The sequence below is a fragment of the Denticeps clupeoides genome, chromosome 18, assembly GCF_900700375.1.
Source record: "Denticeps clupeoides chromosome 18, fDenClu1.1, whole genome shotgun sequence".
Lineage (NCBI taxonomy): Eukaryota > Metazoa > Chordata > Actinopteri > Clupeiformes > Denticipitidae > Denticeps > Denticeps clupeoides.
In genome coordinates this window covers 18,238,709-18,249,128 of record NC_041724.1, presented here as the reverse complement: position 1 = coordinate 18,249,128, position 10,420 = coordinate 18,238,709, and the positions used below count along the sequence as shown (strand labels likewise).

Below are 10,420 nucleotides of genomic sequence, written 5' to 3'. Positions count from 1 at the left end.
ACCTATTGAACAGTCTTTTGGACACAGTTCAGATTGGCTGTTCAGAAATCCAAAGTCCAACAAAATCACCCTGTGCATCCTCAAACAGTTTCTAATTACAGCCAACTGTGCTTGACAGCAGCAACTGAGCCCTGTGATGAGAAACATATTGTTCTGTTGGCATCAAATGGTCTTTTCCTGCAAAAACCCCTGTGAATCACCTATCAGCATTCAGAATTTCCTGCCCTGGCACATTTCCAGCTGAACAGTCTTGTTTGCTGTCCAAAGTGTTTAACATCCATAAAATGGTGCCTATAGACCAACACCCCCTTAGAGACAACATGGATGGTGTAAAGCTGTAAATGCAAAAATTATTAAATAGGTCCACTACCCCTTCTGCTCACAACATTAGTGGGATTCCTCACACACGTTTCTACTGCAAAAGAAACATCTTTTTCCTTTTCAGACCCCAGACTCTGCAGAAAACAAGTATTGATGGTTACTTGGTTCCCAACTCTATTCACTGAGATATCTGGTTACAAACAAAGGGCTACCTCTCAGAAATGTAGAACATCTGTAATCTGAAACTTTTTCACCTCTCATTGAATAAAAAAACAAGAACAATACAACAATCTAAGTAAAGCAGCATTTAAAAAAAATCAGTTAATCTAATAACTGAAGTTTCTTTTTTCTTCTTATTTTGCTTGAAACAGTTCTTACATAGTTCTAGTTTCAGAATCATGAGCTAAGAAATGCACTATTTCTAGAAAAAACATAATTCATTGACAAATAAAACAGTGAAATGAAATGATGCTGCTTATGCCATACATTCATAACAAAACTTGACATTTGTGGACTGGACTCTAACTGAACTCTAGACTCTCTTCACACAATGCCTAACATAATTTTTTTAATCATTTTTAGTGTAACAAATATAGGTAGAATTCTTTTTATTTTTGATATATGTTCTTTGGCATGATTTTGTGGAGGCCTGTGACATGTGGGCTGTGTCATTAAGTGTTCCCTGCATAAAATCTACACTCATAATTTATTTAGGAGGGCAACATATTATCCAATATTTAATCATTTTTTTGTTTTGATGAAAGACCAATTAACACCATTTTTTTTCTCAGGAAATGAGAATGTGAATATGAGGCACTGTAATGACACAAAATGCACACTGAAACCTCATCGTTGATAAAGAAGAGTCAGACAAAAATAAATATTGTTCATGAGCAGCATTGTGCAGTTATAGAAGTATGCCTCAGCAGAGAATTATTATATGCAGGGATGTCATGAAAAGCATCTACGGGCCTTTTAAAAATTCTCATTTTTGTGGACAATAGTTGTTTGTGCACAAGAATGCTATTGTTGAACCTGTGCATGGATTGCATATGAATCATTCCTTTTGATTTTCATCTGAATTATCTTTCTGTGAACAAACAAAGCCCATACAAAGCCTAGTTCAGTATTAATATCAGTCATAAGGTTTCAGTATCATAAGTGGAGCAGGAGGGAAGGCAATAAGGTATTGGTCCTCAAAATCACTTATTCACTCGTCTCGGCACCAGTCATACCCATGAAAGTGAAAATGTGAAAGTGAAGTGATTGTCATTGACACACTGCAGCACAGCACACGGTGCACATAACAAAATGTGTCCTCTGCTTTAAACCATTCAGTGAGCAGTGGGCAGCCATGACAGGCACCTTACCCACTAGGCCACCACTGCCTGGAATTAATATTGACGAAGTTGGGGTTCAAACCCTGGTCAACAGCGCCAAAGATTGATGACATAAGCAGTAGACTATGCTTGCAGCCTGTTAAGAATATTAGACTACCGAAAGTTATCTGACTGTAAGAATCACTATGCCACTTGTTTGTATGCAAAAGAAGATGGTTAAAGCACATTGGACTCCGTGCTATGAAAATGAAACAGCATATGAGAGGGCTGATGTGAAAACAAGTCTGAAAGTTTCACTCAATCCTACATGGCTTCAAAAATAGCATAGCGTTTAGGGTCAGTTTGAAATCTGTGACCTTGTGATTGTCCCATCAAGGGAATATGTATCAAGTCAGAGTTAGTGTGTTATATGCTCAGTGCAACCTTTTAGTACATGGATGCCATGTGAAAAAATGTGTCAAATGTCCTATTTATGTTATTTATGCAAGGATTATGATTGTTTTTTTATCACTCGTACCGATATGAACCATGACCAATCTGTGAATGCAGTGCAATAATAATTAATATGTTAATTAATTAGTCAATTTAAGCTAGCAAGAGTATCACCTGAATTCAAGCACCCAGCAATTTAATAGCTTTGCTGGCAAAGCGATAGCAGTTATTATTTCCAGGACCCTGCATAGTGGTAACTCATTTAGGCAACAATAGTGCAGACTGGTTTTGTAAATGGGGATGTTAGGGACATGCAACAGGACATGGACACCAACTGAATTCTGTTGCCATGTGTGAAATGTATGCCATAAGATTTAACAAAAGGCAGCTAGAGTTAAACCTCACAGGGTCAGCGGAGACCAGAGTGCTGACTTTCAACTAGTGAGACAATGTGGTGTCCTTAAGAGAGGCCTTGTGGGTAAGCCTATTGAAAATGATTTCTGAAATCATTTCAAAATGGAAATCAAAATGGGATCTGAAATTGTGAGTGATTCTGTGAAATGAATGCCCCATAACTGAAAATAGTTTCTCTATCTGACAGAAATTATGTTATATGTATCAAATGCATGTTCACAAGAAAAAAATAAACATTGACTAACATCTAAAAGGAAATGTGTATAACTGAGCACTATAAGGAATGAAATGGCCACACTTCAGAGCACAGCCACAGGGGACAATCTTCACCTACTGAAACAATTTCAAATGAAGACCAGGCCCTGGATTTGCATTTGATGAACACAGCGAGCGGTTACAGAAAGGCAATCTTCTGTCAGCTCTCCTGGTCCTGGCGCTACTAATCATATTGACTCTCAAGCTGATTGGGGGAAATGTGCTGCATCCAAATTCCTGCCTTTGCTGGAGCAGTGAGTCACCCGCTAAAAATTCAGATTTTCATGGATACTTTGCAACAGGCTCGATTTGCCTCCAAATATTTTTAAAGCAGCAGTAGTTTAAAAATCAACATGAAAAGATCCAAATAAAATTCAATGTCGTCCATATTTACCATATTCATCCTTTTCATGATGGTGGGTAAATCAGGGGTTTCTCGGCTAATCTGTGTTCTTGGGTTCATATCAAGATTGGGCTAGTATGGTCAACCTGTATGGTACCTGTATACCACCAATATATGCTAAATAAATTACATGGAAAAGGGTGTCATTCAACACTACAGAGTTAAGTCTATAAAACTGACACTATTTAAAGTGTTAAAATAAAGCTAGCCAGTTTATATGAATCTAATTTAACTTTTTTTTCCCTGTGCATTATTATATCCTTATAATATCATCCATTATTAACCTAAGTTCATTAATTTAATATTTAGACAGTGACCTCTTGCACTTTGATTTTATATTAAACCATTTCTCAAGATGCTTGTAAGTGGATAGTCTGACAATATGCATATTTTGAAATACAAAAATATAGTAACATTGTTGGAACGTGGCATCCTAATAACAGACACAATAAACATAGACAGCAGTTCATCAATAGACTGCATATTAACCCCCTAACACTGCTGTGATAACAGATATTAATAAGAAAAGACTATATTCAGCATTTACATGTTATTAATGCAGAAACTACATTAAAACATACTCAGAATGTGAAAAGAAATACTGATTACAAAATAAATAGCATATTTCATAACCAGTAGGGAAGTAGGCTTTGATTTAATTCTAAATCAATGTTGACATTTTTAAGTGGAAGGCAAACTATGCATTCCCTTCCATTTGTGCTGTAATTATGACCAATTAACTTGTTTTCTATGTATGAAATCACATATAAAAAAATTACACATCTAAATATGCTAATGACAAAAAACAGCATAGTTCCTGCAGGCTTACATGTGTATATTCACCTAAAGAGATTGCTAATAAGCCCATAATACTGTCTTTGCCAGTTAAATTTAAATGTTATCACAGCTAATAGTACAGTAAGTAAACATGAGGATGATGCAACAGATCAAGTCACTGGCCAGTAAGGAGAGATTGTGTTAAAAATGAAGACGTCAATGTTTCAGTCTGCAAGGCTAGACTGAGCTTGTACGGTTTCAAAATGTACAGTTTCACAGTAGTGCAGTTAAAACCCAAATCCTACCAACCTGTATTAACCTACCAACCAGGCAATAGCCTACTCCTGAACAATGTGAAATAAAGTAAAACCATGATATAATTATTTCTCTTATGCATTTCAATATCACCATTCAATCCGGTCAATAATAAAACATACTGAAAATAATATAATTTTCATTAAAAGTTTTCCATGAAAAACACATTGAAGCCTGTCTGTTTTCAACTCGATGCATTGTGAATGAAGCTATCTGAGCTTTGTGAACCCACTGGACACATAATCAAATAGTAAACACGCACTGGAATGCCTGTGCCTTTCACGTTACACTATCCAAATGCTTTCCCTGGCAAGAAATAATGATGGATTTCTTCCTTGACCTGACAACAGACTGAAGTTTGAACTGAACAGAAATCTCAATATGAATAAAGACTGATTAATTATGTACAAAGATCACTGATTTCACAAAAAATACATTTAATAGAAAACAGTATTTATTTTATGTCCATGTACATTCTATTTTGAACAATAATTAACTTAACAATATTTTTTAATTAAGACAGAATAAGGAACAAGATAATCTCTCTCAACAATACTAACTTCAAACAAAATAAGCTTATATGAATCAACATTTTATATTGCACATGGTGTGATATGATTCTGAACTAATCAGAAGCTATGTGTAATAACTGCATTTCATATAATTGTGTGGCCACACAGTTATATAATAATAATACAAGCTACTTCCAATTGAAATTTTTCTTCCATTTCACGGCCAAACAATCTGGAATCAAATCACATTAATGCACACTTATTTTGGTTGCATATCATTCATAAGTTACTCTGGGATATAAGAATAAGCGAACTTTCAGAATTATACTATATGTCCTCAGCTCGTGCAACAAAAAGTAATAGTGAAAATGGTATAAAATGCATCACTATTACTAACCATCAGATTTCCACTTAGGCCACCTCTGGAAATAAAACCAGGGCTCGAAAGAAAGGCCCATGATAGCATTTTAAGCATTTTAAATATATGTTGAATAGTTAAATAATACCAATAGTATTTAAATAATCCTGCATAGAAAAATAAATTAAATACCAAGTTTATACTATGAGTCGTGACCATCAGTAGACTTGGTTATAAACCGGAATGAGTTCCATGATTTTCATTTGTTGACTGTTGTAATTTACAAACTGTCCCACAAATACAAACAAAGCAGACTTACAAAATAAATCAAGATACGCTTACATGGCAAGCAGCTTTTTTTTCTTCTTTTTTGGTGCTAATGAATGTCCGGTCACATGCCATACCCAAACACTTCAAGAGCAACAATGTTTTTTTTTTTTTTATTAGAACAATAATAAAGTGACTCTTTACAGAAATATACGATGGAATCATCCAAAAATGTGTCTGTTCAGTTCAGCGCTTCCTGAAGCAAATGAAATGGCTGGCATCGGATCTCTTAAGAATGGCAAATTATATTACTGGTGGGTGGTGGCGTTCTCAAGGAAAAAAAATCCAAACTATTCCATCAACTGAGGGCAGCAACTGAGTGTCCTTCATGATGTTATTCTATAGATTTTTCTCTCAATTATTAAAAGCACCCTATGAAAACGTCCACAGAAAATTTTCCCAAGCACATGGGTCACAAAGAGGTACATTGTTTTGAAACATAAGGTTCAAGACCCATGATCTGAAAAAAAGAAAGAAAGAAAGAAAGGAATAAAGGAAGAGAAAAAGAAAAGAAAAAAGTAAAATATTACAGAATTAATTCTTATAGCAGCATCACTACTGTATTTAAGGGCTGTCTGTTCTTGATTAATGACGTGGTATTTATTTTAATTATGGCATCATCTCAATGAAAGAAAGCTGCAATGCAGCAGTGTGTGAGTGTGTGTTTCTGTGTGTGTGTGAGAGAGAGAGAGAGAGAGAGAGAAAGAGAGAGAGTGAGAAACAGAGAGATGCAAAATTAGTCTAGTAGTCCACTGGTCATTCCCAGAAGGCACTTTAGTCAGAGGGTTTTTAGGGTGCTAGTGTTGACCCTACATTTTACTCAGAGCTGTCTGTTCCTCAAGAACTTGAAGGTAGTCAGGAGTACCTTGGAGTTTAGCCTTAAGTTCATAATATTCATTTTTACGCTGCTCCACCACTATCTTACTGTGGTTGCCTCCTATTAAGGACTTTTTAGTTTTTTTGTCCTGCGATTTCTCAGGGTAACGAATCTCAAATCCACTTACCCCTATACTGTTGAAATCCTTTTTGTTTTCTAAGTAGTTATGGAGGAACATGCTGGACTCCCTCCCTGGCAGAAATTCATCCAGCTCTTCAATGGTGCTAAGTCTCTTCCGAGGGTCCAATGGAAGAGAGTCCTTGTCCTTCTCCGTGCTGTTGCGCAAGATGATTTTCTGTCTTTGGGAGTCAGCAAACCTGAAGCCTGACTCTGAGTCTCGAAGTCCACATGTGTGGCTTTTGCTCATGTGCTCAATGGTCTGCGGGATGAAGGTCTCCCCTCCCAGGTTGCCTTTCTTGCCTGATTTGTGGCAGTGCCTCTGAAGGTGCAGCTGCATGGAACCACATTCCTGGTTGTCCAGGCCCTCTTGCCTCCCTGTGGGCTTCTTGTTGCGCCGCAGCACAAAAACCAAGAGACAAAAGGCAATAAACACTGTGAGAATCAGCACCACCAAAATGCTGAGAATCATGATGGACAATGGCACGGGGCCGCCAGGAGGAGCTTTGCCTACACTGGCCGGGGCCACGGAACTTAGTACCGGAGTGGGGTTTGTCAGTATAAATGGAGGTCGGGCTATGAGCTTAGGACAGAGGACCTCATTCTTCAGGCTACGCAGCTCCATGTTGGAGAACTGCAGTGGCGCGGCGCATCTGATCTCCTTGGCAGCCACCCCCTCGTTCAGTTTCTCCAGCCAAAGCTTGAGAGCCACTAAATCGCAGGAGCACTCCCAGGGATTGCCTTCCAGATCGATCTGCGTGAGTGACTTCAGCTGGTCCAGCACACCACTCACAGGCAGGGTCATGAAGTGGTTGTTCTTCAAGTTGAGCCGTGCCAGAGAGACGCCAGCAAAGACATAGGCAGGCAAGCTCCTCAGCACGTTGTTGTTCAGATACAGCAGCTGAAGGTTCGGCATAGAGTCAAAGGTCCCAGCAAGTATCTCCTTGATGGCGTTGTATTCCAGATACAAATATTGGAGGTTTCCCAGGCCTAGGAACATCTCAGAGTGTAGTTGCTCCAGCTGGTTGCCATTCAGGTAGAGCCTGCGAAGGTTGGTCAGATTAGCAAAAACACCCTTTTTAACAGTGACTATCTGATTACTGCCCAAGTGCAGCAGATCCAGGCCCTCGAACCCCTGGAAATCGATCTGACTGATGTGTCTGATGTAGTTCCCGCTGAGGTGCAACTTCTTGGCATTGGGGGGCTTAGGAGCAAGATCTGACACACTGTTAATGTTCCTCTCCTGACAACTGATGCTAATGCCAAAATCAGAAGGGTGGGCTTTGCATGTGCAAGGTTGGGGACAGGAGAGGGGAGGGATTCGAGTTTGGTATGACACAATCAGGCCTTTTCTATCTAAGGGGTTCCCAGCAACAATTCCATTACCATAGATTTTGGAGGGGCTGGTAGTTTTGAATGCTTTGGTAACTGAGGGGGCTGTTGCGGTTGGTGAAATGCTGGACTGTGCCAAGCCGTCCTCAGGCTGCGAGGGCAGCATCCTGATATCAAAGTCGCTGCCGACTCCCATTGGACACAGTTCCTGCTTATTGGTCTCTTTCAGAAGACGTCCATAAAGGTCACTGGGGGTTTCACATATAGCCTCACCAATAAAAATATTATAGGGCATATTCTCCAGCCAGGCTTTTAAAGGCAGTAAATCACAAGTGCAATTCCATGGGTTGTCATCAAGCTGCAATTCCACAATCCTTCCAATGTGTTCCAGTACGCCCAGGTAGGGCAATTTCTGTATCCTGTTCCCTCGAATATCCAAATGAGTGAGGGAGGCAAATCGAAAAATGTTCTCCGGAAGGCTCTGGATAAGATTGTCATTGAGGATGAGAACTTTGAGCTTGTGCAGCTTATTGAAAGCTCCCTTCTCAATATACTTGATTAAATTGTAGTCTGCTTGGAGGTATTCCAAGTTCTCAATCCCCCGAAAAGTGTCGGCACGCAGCTCCTTTAATTCATTGTTGTTTAAGTGCAGCTGTTTCAGCGCACTCAGCCCAACAAAGGCCCCTCCTTCAACATTTTGCAGCTTGTTGTTTCCCAGCTGCAAGGATACTGCATGTGTGAAATTGAGAAAGGAGTTTGGGTAGAGGATGAACAGGAGGTTGTTCTGGAAATTCAGATGGTAGAGACTCGATGCCGGGGGCTGCAGCTGGGTAGGCCTGTAGACAGTGATTTTCTCACAGTTCACATAAAGGACGTTCTCGATAGACATGCATGAGCAAGCGCTGCAGGTCTCCACAGAGAGGTCAGAATCAGAGTCGGAAAATGATCTCGATATGGAAAAGGCCAACAAAATAAGCAGCAGCATCTTGCCTTTTATAAATCCCCCCGCAAACCATCTAGCAACCTTAAAGGGGGCAAGCAAAGTAAATCAATGAATTAAAAAATGTAATGAAATATGTCACAGACTATCTGTGCTTTAGGCAACATTTAAGACCTATACACTAAAACCCGTCTTCATTGTAATAATAATAACAACGTATTTATACAGCATAATCAGACCCACTACACATATGAAAAATCTCAGTTTTTATTCCAATCATTAATAATGATCGCTCATTTCTATCCTTCACCTTCTCGCGGGCGAAAACTCACCTAGAGACGCCGTTTCCACATACATCGGTCAGCCGCGGCCGAGTCGAAGTCCCACTGCCATCCACGCGCCGCTGCGGGGTTTCCGATTTCAGATCCGGACGCGCAAATTCCCACTTTGGAATAACAGGGAAATGCGATTTTATTCATCTATTTCCCTGCTCTCGTGCTTTCTTCGGTCATCTCAGTGGCCGCGGCGGGACGCAGATTTGGACAGGGAGGTGTCGGCTGAATTGGGATAAATAACTCCAGCATTCTCCAAATGGAATATCCAGCCCGCGCGCGGATTTCACGGCTCGGCCATGACTCTGGACAGGAGAGGAAAGAAAGCAGAAGAAGCGACGATGCGGACACTAATGGACGAGTCCACCAGGCAGGTCCTCCACGCTGCTGCTGCTGCTGCTGCCGCCGCCGCCGCTCGGCTCCGGACGGACGGACGGACGGACGGACGCGCTGCGTCTGGAGACGGCGCGGGATCGAGCTCTCACCGCGGGAGGAGCGGAAGTGCTGAAGTACCGGCTTTCAGAAAATCGAGACAGGCGACTGAAGTGACGCGGAAAAATGAATAATTTAGCTCGGTCGGATGCGGTGCCGTTTTCTTCCAAACACAAACAGAACAAAATAATTAAAAAAAGCAAGAATTGAAAACTCAATAAAAAAAATCCGTAAATTTCTATTTATTCTGGTCTTTTAACGTTTGTTTTCTGTACGCTGGGCTCCAGCTGCACTGAGATGTTGGCACGACCGGCTGCAGGAGAAAGAGAGAGAGAGAGAGAGAGAGAGAGAGAGAGAGAGAAAGCAACCAATAACTAATCTATAGGAATAACGGGGAAAGGGACGCGTGTCGCCGTCCCCGCTTTATCTGTGTCAATAAATCCACACCGTGACAGCAGGACAGAAAAGAGAGAGATGCAATGATAGATACACAAAATCAAACCCACGCACGGTCTCATCCAGGCCGGCGATGGCGGTGTTTTATTTCAGCTAAACGCTTACAGAAGGTCCTGCCTGGCAGGAATATGGTTTATTACTGGAGTCCTTAAGACGACATCGCGCGTGAGGCGCATTTGAAGGAGTCAATTCAATTAGGCAGGCAGTTCAACCAATACTGCAGCATGCGAGCAGAGCTGAGCTCCATGGACCAGAGCTGCTCTCTGCTGGACTTGGTCAGCCTGCATCGACCATCTGAACTGCAGGAAGATGTTATACAACAGGTGTTCACCATATCACATCTGCATATTCATATGGTAATTATGGCATATAGTTTAACAGTAAAAGTATTGATTTGTTTTTCAGTTAGGACAGTGTGTTCAAGTAGTTTAGTTTTATGAATTAATTTGTGCACATTTGGCATTTATTTCCCTATGATAA

General features: G+C 40.4%; 1 protein-coding gene across 2 annotated transcripts; it reads right to left on the bottom strand.

Annotated features, from left to right (window-relative positions):
* Positions 1-4,689: 4,689 nt before the first annotated feature.
* slitrk4 (SLIT and NTRK-like family, member 4) lies at positions 4,690-9,923 on the bottom strand. Of its 2 annotated transcripts, XM_028960871.1 has the most exons (3): positions 9,053-9,923; positions 6,459-8,804; positions 4,690-5,914 (listed from the first exon to the last, which is right to left on the bottom strand). In XM_028960871.1, exons 2-3 carry the CDS (start codon positions 8,763-8,765, stop codon positions 5,867-5,869), a joined length of 2,355 nt encoding a protein of 784 aa, XP_028816704.1. In that variant the 5' UTR covers positions 8,766-8,804; positions 9,053-9,923; the 3' UTR covers positions 4,690-5,866. The 2 variants fall into 2 exon arrangements, with proteins under 2 accessions (XP_028816704.1, XP_028816703.1); XM_028960870.1 differs by having other exon boundaries at positions 4,690-8,804.
* Positions 9,924-10,420: the final 497 nt, after the last annotated feature.

Excerpts from the sequence above, each read along its gene's own strand:
- slitrk4 (XM_028960870.1), bottom strand. The coding sequence starts at position 8,765 with ATGCTGCTGCTTATTTTGTTGGCCTTTTCCATATCGAGATCATTTTCC.